Raw genomic sequence first — 16,468 nt, 5'->3', positions numbered from 1 at the left:
AGGCCTTTGACTCTATATCATGGCAATACTTGTTCTATGCTCTCGGTAGATGGGGTTTTGGCACTCAGTTTTTGCACTGGGTTGAAGCATTGTATGCCTTGCCTTCTGCTACTGTGAAATATATGGGCCATACCTCCACTCCATTCCCGATATTGCGAGGGACCAGACAGGGCTGCCCTCTTTCTCCTATATTGTTTATATTAGCCCTCGAGCCATTGGCAGCGGCAGTTTGTTCACATCAGGATATAGCTGGGATAACAGTGTTTAATACGGTGCACAAAATCATGCTGTTTGCAGTTGATATATTGCTAACATTAACGGCCCCAATCACGACCTTGCCAAATTTGCACATTTTACTTACCCAATTTTCAGAGATATCAGGTTTAGTAATAAATAATGGGAAATCTAAAGCCTTAAATGTTTCCTTGCCATCACCGGTTGTTGAAGCGTTGCTACCTTACTTTGCTTACAAATGGTTGAGAGTTATACCATATTTAGGTATAAAAATCACCTCTCAAATCTCCTCAATATATCAGGCTAATTATCCGCCTTTGTTCCGCGAGCTCTCTATCTTGCGCTCTAAATGGCAGAATCTCCCGCTGTCCTGAATAGGTAGAATATATGCTATAAAGATGACCTATCTCCCAAAATTATTGTACCTATTTCGTACCCTTCCAGTCCCAGTCCCCATGCAAGTGCTTAAAGACGAACAGAAGAAAATGTTACGATTTATCTGGGACCCTGGGAGACCACGAGTACCAGACAAAGTCCTATACCGACATAGATTAAAGGGGGGGCTTTCGGTCCCTAATTTCGGCAGATATATGCAGGCTGCTCAATTAGCCCCATTAGTGGCACTCCACCACACCAATGGCTTACCAATTTGGGCTCAATTGTATGCTGCAGAACTACCAGCAGTGCAAATACATAATCTTCTATGGTTATCTTCCTCCAAACGCCCTCTGGTGTCTGATCCCACGCTGTCTTATGCTCTGGGTATATGGGATAGGGTGAAGGTTTCCGCAGGTCTAATGTCTGTTCACACCCCCTTAATTGGTATTATAAATTGCCCTATTTTTACACCAGCATATGAGAACCCAAGAGCTTTTCTCTGGTGGGCACAAAGGCCTGTCCGATACGTGTATGATCTGCTCTCGTTTCCTGGGATCAGGTCCTTCACATATCTGCAGGAACACTGGTCTCTGCCTTCAGGCGAGCTTTTCAGATATGCACAGATTAGACACTTTGTACACGGTTTACTTAAACACGCAGCAAACTCTCCACTTAAGCTTACAAGCTTTGAATCCTGCTGTTATCGGGGTGCTAACTCTGCAGGTTTGGTATCTATGATTTACGATCTATTAATCAGTATAGACACCTGCCCTCCCCCTTATGTAGATAGATGGGAGACAGACTTGGGCACTAAGTTAGATACGGAGGAGTGGCAGAGGATATGGCAGACCATAGCTCACTGCTCTCCAAATGTAATTATGCAGGAAAATGCATATAAAATATTCAAGGGTGAAAATCGTTTTTTGGAAGTTTGGTTGCAAAAGTGTGAAGATAAAATGAGAAACCCTGTAATATGCTAATGTATTTTCCACATTGACTGAAGGAAGGCAACATACACACCAATTAACCACAGAACTACTGGCTAGGAAGCTGACACCCTAATGTATTGGCCAGTTTAAAAAAAAGACAAAAAAAGAAAACAATAAGGTTTTATTTATTGTTTTTATCAAGTGGCTATAAAGTAGTAGCACAGAGTGCATAAAAATCAGGAACATGAACTTTAACCAGTTTAAAAATATGAACCACATTCTTTGGTAGTTTTAAAACAAAAACAAAACTTAACTACATTAACAAAAACAAAAGCTGGAAAACCTAAAACAGTTTAAATATTAAACTTGGAATATAGTTGTAGAGTAGAATAGCTGGTAAATGCAATCCAAAACTAACTCAATGTAATGTTGTTCTTAGAAACAGAATTGCGTCTGTCAGATCCTTTTTCATAGAAGCTCTGAACTGATTATTTTTAGAGCTGAAAATAGTCTTTGAACACTGACTTGGGTAGGTGGCATTGCTGTTACGGTTGTAGCCACATCACTTATAATCTCGGGATAAACAAGGATGGCTTCTTCTACAGTTTGTTTTCATGAGCGATCATACTTTTCTACATCTTTATTTGGACATTTTCTGGTCGTTTATCTTTCACGCATATGCGACGTCGCTTTACTGTTGAAAGTTCCATTTTGTCCAAGTAGGAATCAAAGTCTAATTCTTCATTTGAGGAGGATGATCCTGAGTTACCAGTGCTTATAGCTTCATCCAGTGGTGGTGTTTCAGGTAGTAATCCCTTCATGTGAACTGCTACATCATAAAGGGCCTTTTTTGCAGTATCAGCCTGGTCATTGCTCAACAAAGTTCAGCTCATTGGATCAACATGAATAGCAGCTAACAAGATTTGATTATCCAGTAGGAGATTCTCTCTTTTCTTCATTGAAGATACAATGCCATCAGCTATTAACCCTTCACTTTTGTTCAGGCAATATATCAAGCTCTTCCATCTAAAGAAGAATTTAGCAGGTGTTAAATCTTTAGATTGCAAAGTCTTGGTGACAGTAAAGGGGTTAGAAAGTAGATTTTGCAGTGCTTTTACTTGTGTCCACTGGCTTTCAGTTAAAAAAAAATATTTTCATTGTCCAGTTCTTCAAGAAAGTCTTTTAGTTCAAGCAAACACTTTACCATCAAATAAGTGCTTCCCAGCGTGTTGTTTGATCCAAAATGGCTCCTTTTCCTGCAAGTTGCAAGAGTATGAACAGCACAACACATATGTTGAATAGTAGTGTGCTTAGATGCTTCTTCAACAATGTTATCCAAAATGTCACTATTCTCTTCCCTTTCACTTTCTCCAATACTTGCAGAACTGTCTTTCTTTATTATCTGTCTGTCACTTTCTTCATACACTTTATTCATTTTCTCAATTGCGCTCAACATCTTAGAAGCATTATCTCTCACAAAACAAATAATCTGTTCCTTGTTAATTTCAAAATCTTCTAGAACATCCTCCACTAACTGCTGAAGATAGTCACTGATGTGACACTGAAAGTGTCTGTTCAAATTTGATGCTCTTGTAGGTGCATTTTTGTTAGACCCATTGAAACTGCTAATTTTTGCATCACATTGTTTTTCACCATCACCTTCAAGAATACATTGGCACACCTAATGTTTCCCATCACTTGATAATGCAAAGTGCTCATAAACAGCAGACTTTATCATGTTTGTTGACAGACTTTGCCATTGTGAATGGGGTGCCACTTTCACTAAAATATAAATGTAAAATATGTTATGCTAACTTGCATATTTTTTGATTTAAATACAAACATACATATAATCCTGCAGTATTGCAAACATACATACAGCACAGCACTATACACACAAATAAGCTAAAGCCCTGCACTAAGCTTAGACATCATTTGTCCTATACAGAAAAACATGCACAAACATAGAGCCCTACATTTTACTCAGAAACATACACACAATGTATATTCTGCACAATGTACATACACTATGCACATTCATACATTCCTGCACCATACACACAAACATACACATAGCCCTGCAGTTTTATCCAGAAACATGCACACAGCCTTGCAGTTTTAAAATAAACATGAACACTTACAGTTGAATCCAAAAATTGTTCCTCTAAGTTCTTCAAAGCTCTTTTAGCAGACAGAGGAAGTTGAGCAGAAGCTGCTGCATTTATCTTTGTTTGCTGATATTCTGCTGAAGACAGGATAGTGGGAGTCTCCAGGGCAAGGGGGGCCACCTAACTTTCTAGAATTAGGTGGTGTGCAAAATGATGTTAAAGTTCAGCCCCACATGGGAGCATATATGGAGAGTGCAGACAGGACACCTGAACACACATCAAGCCATAGCACTCAACTACACCTACATCATTACACTTGTTTACACTGAAATGAACTTGTTAAACACATATATCTGAAATAAAATGAAAACCCTTTTTGTAATGTACATAAACCAGATTACAATAATGTGAATGTCAGGTTGTATAATAGTTTAGCTGAACTTCACACTAGTCGAACTATAACTATGCACTGGGCTTTGATCTGACATCAGAGACGTACTTAATTATGACTATTGTTTGTGAAATCGGGCATTTGAACTTGCTGTATTTTTTTATTATAATTTAAATATATCAGGAGCCAGAGTCGGCATATTTTTTTTCGACTTCGACACCAGGTACCCAAAATTGTCTCTGACTCCTCGACTCTAACTCCGACTCCAAAGCCCTGTGAAAACCAATATAATAACCAGGAGTGCCATGCATTTCAAACTGCAACTGCAACATAGTACCATACTGCCACACATTGTAAAGCACTGCATGTGAAAAATGTTGCATGATTATTGTTTGTTCTTCTGCATTGACAGCCCATTCATTTGATTAGGCTGCTAACATAATGCTAATGGCACAGTGTGCAATAATGTAAGGCTATACAATAGGATAAAAATTTAATTAGATGCTTTAAGCACTATGATAAAATAAGTATTTTATAAGCTCACTTGTACCACAGCTCACTTTAACCTAGTATGGTCTTGCTAAAACTCCAGAAAAATGGATTTCAATCAATGGTTTTCATAGGCAGCAAATCAAAGTTACACATCACCAAACCAAAAGCAATGGGTACACCAAAGAAGGATGAAGGTTGGTGTACCCATTGTTGGATGATGTTTAATAGCTCTGTGAACTGAACCAAAAAGTATTCAGTTAGCCAGTATCATACTACAGTATATACTGATACACCTTGTATGTATGTATCTGTGTATATATGTATATATATATATATATATATATATATATATATATATATATCTTACAAAGGGAATGGAATATATACTTACCAAAAGAAAAAAAATAACAGATTTTAAGAAGTGTTTTTTAGTAATATACTATTTTAATAAATAATACAGTAATCATACAAGAATACATTAAAACTCTGCACATCATTTAAATTGTTCCTAAAAAGCATGTGAACAAATTAATTTTCCATGCAAATAAATTAATTGTCATCAGGGTAAACAGGTATTTAATTTTGTTTAAATATTACATTTAATCTGGTATTTGCGTTCTCTGGTTCTTTCTTCCCCTTATCATCAACATGCTAATTAACCGGTTAAATAAAACATTTCTGTTATTACCTTATTTTATACCCAGTGACACCATCACTTGGTATTAATGTCTGTTTTTGCCATGCAGGCAGATCATGGCTTGAAGAAAAGGCTGGCAGGTACTACACATGAAAACAGGAGGCTGTGGTAATGCCCACATATATTGCTAGATAGAGCTGAAATCTATTGAATGAAAGGGGAGTGGGCAAGGATAAGAAAGACTGGAGAGGAAAGGGCTCCGTCTGACTTGAGGAAGCTTCTCTATGAACATAGTGTGAAGCTTTTAGTGTGAGAGAGTAAACAATATTCCCTCAGGGGGGAACACTGTACAACTATGGAAGATGGAATGTTAGGTTGCTGTTCAGCTTTAAAAACTACCCTTATGACCTATAGAATATGAAGATTATGTTTGATTGTTTTTAAGGTCATTTGTGGATTTGTGTAGGCAATAGCTGTGATACCAAAGTTTTTTTTTTACCATAGCTATTGCCTGCCTAGGTTTCCTACACCTTTAACTCCAACTTTTATAGTGTTTTGTTATTCTATATATGCCTAGCTTTCATCCCCATAATATTAGCATCTGCCCCATAGTTTGGTTACTGTTCTTCATATTCAGCCTGTTGCCTGGCTCTCATGACCATCTCCATAACATTTGATGATCTTTCATTGTGCCTTGGCTGGTCCTTTTCATACAAAGACCGTTCATTGACCTTTGTTACCACTTTTATAGCACCTAATGGTTCCGCAATGTAGTTGGGGTGCTCTGTGTCACGTTCAGCTTGTTGTCCTGCCATATTGGGTTGAGCCATTGTTCTAATATTATTGGGCATTTTTCTGATCATTGGAGGGGACTCCTCTTCAAGGTCTGCTTGTTGTCTTGCCCTCATAATTAATGCCAGAGTACTTTCTCTTCTGGATTCTATGGGAAGGGAAAGTGCAACTTTGTGACATATAATGCCAGTATTCGATAAGGTTTACCACACACACACACACACAAATAATTTGTTTGCAGAGTGCTTTGAGGTGACTGTATGTATATATATATATATATATATATATATATATATATATACACATATATATAAAAATATATATACACACCCCCTAAGATCGCCCACAAGACAAACTCTGCAGCTTTTTCTTTTTGAGTATCAAAGCACAGCTTGCTCCAGAAGTTAATGAATGTCTAGGCTCCATAAAGTTTTTTTTTTTTTGCTTTGTTTGTGATTAACTTAAACTAACAATGAGTATTTTATACAGTAACTGACACCTCATTGCCTAATAATATGTTGAGACAAACATCTGTCCTTATTGCATTTATTAAAATAATGTACCTGTGCTGACTTACATACAAATTCAACTTAAACCTACAGTCCCTATTTCATATGTAACACATGGACTACCTGTATATATATTCTAGTACAATAAAATGTGTTATGTCAAATTTAGAGGGTATTTGACATATTTGGCATCGCCTACCTCAGATTCATGCGGGAAAAGGAATTAAAGGGTCTGGATAAGGCTGTCAGTAAATGTTGTGCTGTAGATTTGCTACTTCTTATTTGGGTTCCAGGCCCAGAGAGTCCTGAAAAGAATAGGTGGGCCAGACACTTCTCCCTTTTCCAGGCCAGATTTTGAGGATGGCTCTGGAGCATATAATAATAAAATGAAAATAATAAATAATAATAATATAAATAAAAAGAAAGCAGGTCTTTGAGAGACTGGGCAGAGTTGCAGCCTGAGGCTAGGTGGCTCAGGTGGACAGGCGGAGTCTTTATGCTGGGAGAGCCCAGGAGGTTTCCCAAAGATTAGCTCTGCGGGGCAAATAACTCTAAAGAGTTTTTATGTTTTTATGTCATATTGTGATGACTAACACCTTGTGAGGGAAAACCATGGATATTATACTGTGCTAATGTTTTTTTTATTATAATATATAGCCTGCAATACTTTTTTAAGTTAAACACAAACACCCCATAATAACTATCAAGTAGAGTGGTGAGGATGATTTGGGCTTGTTTTGCAGCCACAGGACCTGGGTACTGTGCAGTCAAATATGAGGCAATCTTTGAGACAACTAAAGCTTGGCTTAAATAAGGTCATGCAACAAAACATTGATCCCAAGAAAAGAATCAAGATGGTGTAATTGCTCAGTCAAAGTCAAGACTTTAACCCAATTGAACTACTGTGATGACAGCTTAAGAAAGCATAAACCACTGCCTGAAAACCTCAATAAACTGAAGCAATCTTGTAAAGAAGAGTGAAAATTAATATTTTGCGTTATTGTTGCTAAAAGGTGGTTGGTTTTACAAGCTAATAAACCATACCTAAAGTCAGAATTTTTACTTTACATAAAAGGGTAGACAACCTTTTTATATAAAGTCAAAATTTTGTTTGTTAGTGGGTTTTTTTTGCTGCAGGTGCAACACCCTTTTTTTTTTGCACAGTGCGAGATCGGGTGATGTAGGAAAAAGAACACGGAAGAAGAGAGGAGACGATGGTGGCGCCTGACACTCCCTCTGCGCCAGGCCAAAGGCGGATACCGGGACCATGCGGGACCCGAAGAAATAACCTCTCAACAGATAGACTGATCTGCGGGACTGAAGGTAAGTGCGATTTTTTTTGTTTTGGGTTTACTTCCGCTTTAAATTGTGGATGTACAATTTTGGATTTTGGATTTATTTTTGTTAAATATGACACTGTAAAATCTGTTGTGTGTCGTTTTATTCCTGAGGTTAGAATTAAAAAAGTTTAGAACTTTAGAACTTTTTTTATGCTCCTGATGCATAAACATTTTATTATGATTATGGTAAGGGGCGGCTTTGTAGAGTCATTACATTTTAAGGATCAAGTAAAATCTAGCTCTCTTATCTGTGGAACCTCTGTACTGTATAAACCACCTGCATTTTGTAAAGAAAGCTGCCTAAATTTTGTTCATTTGGGGAAGCGTGTGTGGTTTAAACGGCCCTGTGCACACCAGGCTATGGAGTATGAATTTCAACCAAGCATTTTTTAAACTTACCATTAACGAGCTGCATGTCTTGGTCTTCATGGATAGATTGACTCTGCAATAATGTTAATATAATATAATAATATAATGTTAATGTTAATAATAATAATTGACTCTGTATAATGTTATAAACTGTTGAAAATGTAAAATATTATTACTTGATGCACAGTGTTTTGTATAAAAATCTGACTTTGCTGCCCAGTTATTCATTAACCCTTTACTCACTAGTGAATCCAGGATGAGAATATCAGGGTCAATAACTTTTAGCTTTCATACAAACATGTCTGCAATATACAATAAAACTATTGTTGAGTTGTCTTTTCCTCGGTAAATAACTTTTCGTTTCCACACTAACAGTTTTGTTCTGGTTGTGAAGGGCTAAACAAACACAACCAGAGTAGAAGCTGTATTACTACTAATAAAAGTTGTACTTTTAATCATGAGGGATGATTGTGGGTATTCAAGGCATGAGGCCATCTTTACAACAGCTAAAGCTTTGCCAAAATTAGGTCATGCAACAGATCAAAGTTCCTAAGAGAAGAGACGAAGATTTTGTAATGGCTTATTCAAAGTCCCAACCTCAACCCAAACGAACTACTGTGATGGCAGCCTAATTGAGATGCTGTGCATAATTGAATAAACAAATGCCTGCAAACTTCAGTAAACTAAAGCAATGTTGTAAAGAAGAGTGAAAATGAATTGTGCAAAGTTTGATTGAAATAAAGCACAACTATCTTTAATATAACACTGGGTTTGAAGATCCAATTACTCAAATTTAATCAAACTAGCCCTTGTTGTCAAACGTCTAATTAAAAGATTAGTCCCTGATGCAACTAGAATTAAAGCCAAATTCCAGTATGCCCTTTGCACCCTTCTTCATCCTGCACCACTGGGTCCTTCTATGGAATCCAGGCATTCATAGATTCACCTTGTGGAGGGGGTATTTATCATACCAGCCCAGTCTTACAGTAAAAAATCTTACAGTAAAATAGAGAATGGCACTGACATCATACTGTGAATACTGTTTTCTGCAGCTTTAAAAAAACTAAGTAGAGTACCCCATTATGTTATTGAACAGAAGACCGAAAAACATATATGTATAAAGCAAATGTTTAAAAATATCGGACCACTAAGTTTATGGACTCCGGACTGCGCATGTGTAGGAAGAAACTTCCCCCAAAGTGACGTCATGATCCTGCGAAACATACGAGAGAGTTGGTCCACAGTTCTGGCTGGTGCATCCATGCAAGCAGCATCCTTCTCCTGACCCTGCTGGGGGGTGCACCGGACAGAGCTGCGGACCACCAAGATTTTCTCATGGACCACAGGTTGGGGACCGCTGTTCTGCAGAACCAAATAAATGTTTATCAAATTGCTGTTTTGGTACTTTAAAAGGGTTTAATTTTAAAATGACACTAACCTGTCTCTGGGACATTTTCCCCAGTGCTCGACGATGTACTACATTTGGCTTCTGTGCTTTATGGAGTTCTTGAATTAAAAATTTTTTATCTTTTCCTTCCTAGAAAAAAACAAACATACCAAAACATTAGTTTTAATAAACAATGCAATACATAGCAATCTTTTCCAAATCAGCCAATCGTGGCTAGATTTACAATAGCACAAAGGCTTCCTCACTTCTACTTGTTTGCGATGCTAAGGAACACCAGGTGATGCATGAACACCATAAAAATATGAACCTTCTGTAATTGTGTAGTTAGTTCATCGTCATGCTGCATTCTGAGTGAATAAAAATAAATTAGGCTGTCAACACATACTTACATTGGCAATTTGCTCAAAGAGATGTTTCACCATAATCCTTCTGCCTTGTACAATTTGCCAGTAAAGATATGAAATAATTCTGTCAGAAAACAAATTGTATCATTAATTTTATTTTGGGCAAAACATGCAAAATAAATATATATTAGGAAACAAATAGTTTTACTATTAGAAGGATTTTCCATGTTAGTCTGTTTTTATGTATCAGAACACTGAAAGCCTAGCTTGCTAAAGCCTCGTCAATTTGCATGGGAGGATGCAACAGCTATAGGTGAAAGCTGAAATATAGCAGGGGAAATAAGTTTTGAACACATCAACATTTTTTCAGTAAATATATTTCTAAAGCAGATATTGAGATGAAATTTACACCAGATGTCGGTAACAACCCAAGTAATCCACACACAAAACAAAAAAGTCCATAAACTAGGTTATGTGTAATAAAGTGGAATGGCACAAGAAATAAGTATTGAACACTCTTATTGAAATTTAGTTATTAGTAACAATAGAAAAGCCTTTGCTGTAATGAAAGATTCAATACTTCCACACAAACTGTCTTCAAATCTTGAAGATACCTGGGGCCTCTTCTATGAACTATGATCCTCAGTTCTTTCCATTGACTTTCAATTGGATTCAAATCAGGCGATTGTCTGGGCCATTCTAGCAGCTTTTTTTCTCTGAAACCAATTGAGAGTTTCGCTGGCTGTTTGTTTGGGATCATTGTCTAGCTGAAATGTCCACCCTTGTTTCATCTCTATCCTGGTGGATGACAGCAGATTCCTATCAAGAATGTCCTGGTACATTTCTATTTTTACCCTTTCTTCAATCATGAGAAGTCGGCCAGTACCATATGCTGAAAAACACACACACCACAATGTTCCCACCTCTCCCAGGCTTTAAACAGTGTGGGGTCTTTCAATTGCTCTGTAACAAAGTTCTCTCTATGTACCTGTAAATCAGGATTAACTATTTCTCCTGCTAGTGTGAGATTGAGAAACAGCACTCACTGTTCAATGTGTGTAAATAAATATAGGACTGTCACTCTGCATTTCAGCCACAAGATGCCGCTGTTTCTTAACACAGCTAAACAGGTTGCCAGTATTTGCATATTGATAGGAGGTGTTGTTGGAGCAAGAGAGAGAAACAGAAGGCAGGAGAGCAGACATCTTGCAAGGACAGTGTGTGAAATAGAATTCAGCGTGTTCCAGAGTTTCAGGAGCTGTGGCTGAGTGAGGCTGACCACCGTCCAAGGCAGATCCTGTTCAGAGGAAAAGAATTGTTTTCCAGAAAGGCTAATAGGAGCTGAGGAACGGAGCGCTGCCTATCCTGCAGGACCTCATGTTTGCTGAAGAGACTTCTTGTTGTTCAGTGTAAAGACTTCGTCGGATCCAGATCAAGACCCGTGTCAGTAAAATCATGCACACACCGCATTATGGTATTGGCGCCTGAAATACCAGAAACTGAGCTTAGTCCTGCAGTAGTTAGTCAGTTGGGGTCTATGTGTGTAGCAGGCCATAAAGGTTGTTGATTGTTCACTGAAAGGAATATAATTTTGCTGAGTTTTTAATTTAAGTTGTTTTTGTGTTTTTTGCTATATTTTGCAAATAATTGAGTTGTGTCAAAACTAGTTATATCCTCCTTATCAGTAGGTCAATATTTGCTCCATCCTTACCTTGAATCTTCTTACCTTGAAACATCTTGCTCAGCGAAGTTGTTAATTAAGTTTCTTGTTACTGACTAACTACTAAGCGTCTTCCACCTGGTTGTCTGACTATATAAACTGTGATGTGATAATAAAGATTTGAGAAGAAGTGATATAACTATATATGCTTAAGTTGCGTGTGTGTTTTTCACTGCTCTCAACGCGTTGAAAACAGAGGTCATGATAGAGAGGGAAATATTGGTCTGGGATCAATAGGAAATCGCCTTAACATTCACCACAAGGAGTTACCAGTTCAAGTTCTAGTTCTCACCGGAGATCAGGAAAGAACTTCACCTTTACTTCAGTCAGTCCAGCGTTTTGATTCGGAGTAATACCAGGCACTTGCCATAAAATACGTTTTTAAAAAGGGTGGGGGAAACACTGTATAGGCCAGTAAGATTGTAAGCTGCTGTGTTGCACCGCGGGCTAGCCTGTATCACACACACACACACACACACACACGATTGTTCCTGTTCTATAGGGTAATAACAGGTATGGCGAGGCAGATTTAGCTCTGTTCGCAGTAGGTAATTTGTTCAAGTGTTTTGGCTACCATCGGAGAGGGCCGTGCTGTGCGTCACAGGGGTCTCAGCCTCCGGGCTGAGTGTATGTAATTTCATTTTCTTTGTCTCCATATGTGGGATTTTGTTCATTGCTATATATTTCAGTAAAGAAAGTTCTGTTTTGCATAAGCTGGTGTCGGTGTTGCTTTCCTTGTTTGTGACTTCGCTGTATCCTGGGGAGCCCAGCCGGGTACAAGGCTTACACTAGCACAGACAAAGGAAACCCTGAAGTGCCCACACAATCATTAGAGGACTCCTCAGTAGCCTCATGCCCTGAGGATGCCAGCACTGCATGGGGTGGGTGATCCCAGAGCTCCTCGAATTTGGGAAAATCCCTCCCAATGATAGAATCATATAGTAAGTGGGGAACCAACCCCACCTGATGGCACAGTTTACCTAGGGAGGTTTCAAAAGACACTGACATCAAAGGATACTCCCTAGTATGCCCATGTACACATGTTACCCCCACTGTTTGAAGACAGGAGGTCTCTGTAACCAGCTCAGCTGTAGCTCAGCTTTCTCAGCTTTCACCTGAGTCTAATAGGTTAGTAATTGTTACAATATTTGGTATTCATATACATTTTACACCAATATTTTTCATCCCCCTGTATAGCAGGGCATGCAATGGTGGCAAAAAGAGACGTCGTCTGCCACTCAGAAAGTCACAGTGCATTGGTTCATCCACCACAGGGCATTTTGCAGCAGTATGTCCTTCTTGTGTTTAATACTTATCCTATGTGCCATTCCACTTTATTACATATAACTTCATTTATGGACATATTTGTTTTCATTTCTTTGTATGTGTGGATTATTTGGGTTGTTATCGACATCTGGTGTACATGTCATGTCAATAGACTCATAAAATAAATATTTACTGAGAAAAATGTTGATGTTTTTAATACTTATTGTCCTGCTGTAACTCTATAAAACATGTTAGGTTAGTAACGGTTACAATATTTAAGTGCCACTGTACCTAAATATACTGTATACCATAGCAAAGTAATTTGGGGTACAGGAAATGCTGCTTCAATCTTAGAGCAAAAATGCAACAAGATATATAATGTGAGATCGCCAATAGCAACAGGGGGTGTTTCAAACAGGAAACGGGGCCAGCAGGTTAAAAGTGCATCAATTCATTAATACTATTTTCACACAAAAACAGGCAAAATAAAACAAATCGCACTTGCCACTTGGCACAAGAAAAAGTAGGCTGGGAGTTTATATCCCCAGCCTAATTGGCAGGATGCATTTCAGGTGGGACAGTTACACCTGATCATACCCAGGCCTCTTTAGCTCCCCCACCTGGCCAAAAAGCTCATTTTCATTCAGCCTGGTACTTCAACCCCATCTTCAGGTCAAAAGGAAACCTGACTAAACAGAAAAATACTCTGCGTATAACCTGTATCTGGGGCAAATGCACCTGTCATCCTGGACGAAACCCTGTGATTTATTCTGTCAGCTGTTACAATGGAATTACATAACCTTTCTTTTTCAGGTTTCCCTGTCATTACTGCTTGAAAAAAGGAAGATGTCTTAAACTGTTACTGTGTAAACTGGAATATCTGTAGATCTCCTCTAATGTAGTTTTTGATAAAGAAACCAAGAGTTGCTGTTAAAATATATATAAACCTATGAACAAACATGTATTATATTGCAGCTTACCAGTCCTGTGATGTGGTGATTGCATTTTTTTTTAAAGAAATTTTTACAAATACAGAAAACAGTACAGAATATACCCTTTGATTTGACTTGCAAGTTGTTGTCACCTGCTGTTATATGAACTGGAAACAAAATCTTATCATTTGTTGTGTACACTACTAATTTACCCATTTCCTCACATAAAGGGGATGAACAGATATAATCGAAGGCCAGCCTGGGTGACAACCAAGGTTACCTCCATAGCTATAGTAGGGGAGTGAAAATAGCTATCCAATGAAGTTTAATATTGGTAGAATTACTAATTAAAAAATACAGCAAAAATGTTTTGAGGTTTAGATTTATCTAAAATGTTAAATGGACAGGAATATGACTTTAGAATTGTATACTTACAGAACAATTATGGTGAGAATGTAGAAGAAGAGAACACTTTCAACTAGGTTATGATAAATCCACACTACCCACTTGGCGTTTTCAAAAAAGGTTATTTGATCCATCCAATTATCAATGGATTCATAGGGCGAAAGCAGATTACGGAAGGGTCCACAAGTTTTGGAAGGAATCCGTCTAAAAAAAAGGCGACACAATGTTTACAAATTGTGGAAATGGTGCTTTCAACTAGGCCAAAGCAGTCTGCACAGCAGAAAGTTTACATATCAACTAGTAAAGAAAACTGTAAATTTAGCAGGAGAGGTTGTACTCAATGATGATAATAGGTGATATTCTTTTTGCTTAGAGCTGCCTTTCTCAGCCAGGGTTCTATGGAGGCCTAGGGTAACCAGGGCTGCTAGGGGGTCTTTGTAAAAATAACAGTTTGGGACTCCTAGGTCAGTTTAGGTAACACCAATGATCTTTTTTGGTATCTGTAAGGGTGACATTCTTCCCAATACCTAGCAATATAGGAGGCATTCTTCCCATTGACCACCACACTAATGTACTATGAGTTATGGATATAGTAATTGTAGTAGGAGTTAACCGACACTAATTTCAAGGGTTCCTCTATGTTAAAAAGGCCAAAAAACACTGGCTAAAAGGCACCCTCAGGAAAAAGATAGTGTCCAATTCCAGGTCTCATTTTGTTGCTGGGCAATGAACTTTTGTCATACCTTATGGCAATGTTTCCCAAACCTACTTTTGAGAGGCCTTTTAGTGCTATTTTTCTTACTAGTAGCTTACAAGTTAGTCTAGGGCAGACATGTCCAAAGCCCGGCCCGGGGGCCAATTGCAGCCCGTGTTCAGATTTCTACCGGCCCACAGCCTCGGTCATAAAATCAATAATATGCGGCCCGCCAGCACTGTTCACCACAGTATAAAATACACGCGTACAAAAAAAAGCTATTTTACATTTCATTAGAGTTGATCAATCACCTTGCAATCGACAGGACGGGGTCTCAATGTGTGCACAGGGAATCCCCTACGTCATTATAGTGGGCGTGTGCTTTGTGGGACCTGCACAGACCACGCCCACTCTGATTCCAAGAACGTGCTCTGCACAGAGCCCACACTGACACCGGACTCTGTGCACAGGTAACCCCCTACGTCAACCTGGTGGCCATGTGCTGTGTGGGACCCGTGCAGACCATGCCCACACTAACCCTGAGTAAGTGCTGAATGGTCAGCCCCCACACATTTTCACCTCACCAAATCTGGCCCTCTTTGCAAAAAGTTTGGACACCCCTGGTCTAAGGTTTGCTGATCCTTATCCAGATCATTTACCTAATATGCTGTCTGATGTGTCTTTATTGGGATAATACCTTAAACTTTATATAATAAAATATTTTTATGGAAAGATTTTGGACAGTTTTATTGTGACCAATAGATAATGTACAGTAACTAAATTTGTTCAGTGGGGAAAATGAATCTGCAGAACAAATAAAAAAAGTTTTCTGGAAAAACAATTGCTTTAAGAACCCTAGAATTTATTCTAGATATTCCACAAATACTAAATAAATATAATAAATGTTTTTTTTAGCAAACCAATTTCCGTGTACTTTAATAAAATATAAAATTATATATAATGAATTTTTCTATACCTCCATACAATGACACCAATTACACAGAGAACTCCAGCAAACGATGGAAAAAAAAGAAGAAAAATGAAGACAGTGGTCATCTGGGAGGCTCTCCAGGCTGTTCGAGGAGGAATACAATTCATCATGAGGCTTACCTAAATAGACAATATTAAAAAAAAACAATATTATAGTTTTTGTAGTCCCTGTAAAGTGAACCTCTTTCTATTTCCCTGCATTGGCAGCTCGCTCAGATGTTGTCAATATGGTTTTATGGTAACAAGTATTGGTGGAGAACATAAGGCTAGTAATCCACAAATATCACTCCCTTCTACTAAAGCAAACAGTTACCATATTTTTCAGACCATAAGATGCACTTTTCTCCCCCCACCCCAACAAAAAAAATAAATGGGGGGGATGGGGGCTGCCTATTATGGACCAAATACCCTCCCACACTTCCAAGGGGAGCCCCAGCACGCAGCTGCAGTTCCATCTAGCCTGGCATCCCCCCTGCAGCCGTCCACCCCTACCTTATCCTATCAATCGCAGAGCCCTGCCTTTTCCCTCC

General features: G+C 38.4%; 1 protein-coding gene across 2 annotated transcripts in view; it reads right to left on the bottom strand.

The window, feature by feature from the left end:
- Positions 1–4,964: 4,964 nt before the first annotated feature.
- The window catches only part of TMC5 (transmembrane channel like 5), an 89,693-nt gene continuing 78,189 nt past the window's right edge, over positions 4,965–16,468 (bottom strand). For both annotated transcript variants that reach the window (XM_072419020.1, XM_072419021.1), the window contains exons 17-22: positions 15,925–16,058; positions 14,285–14,458; positions 9,977–10,055; positions 9,618–9,716; positions 8,210–8,252; positions 4,965–6,109 (exon numbers count right to left, since the gene is read on the bottom strand). In XM_072419020.1, the coding sequence (XP_072275121.1) occupies positions 5,787–6,109; positions 8,210–8,252; positions 9,618–9,716; positions 9,977–10,055; positions 14,285–14,458; positions 15,925–16,058 (852 nt within the window). In that variant the 3' untranslated portion in view covers positions 4,965–5,786. The remainder of the gene's footprint in view (positions 6,110–8,209; positions 8,253–9,617; positions 9,717–9,976; positions 10,056–14,284; positions 14,459–15,924; positions 16,059–16,468) is intronic.

This window comes from Pyxicephalus adspersus, chromosome 7 (assembly GCF_032062135.1).
Source record: "Pyxicephalus adspersus chromosome 7, UCB_Pads_2.0, whole genome shotgun sequence".
NCBI lineage: Eukaryota > Metazoa > Chordata > Amphibia > Anura > Pyxicephalidae > Pyxicephalus > Pyxicephalus adspersus.
Note: the sequence above shows the minus strand (reverse complement) of the source record. Positions and strands in the feature narration are given on the sequence as shown.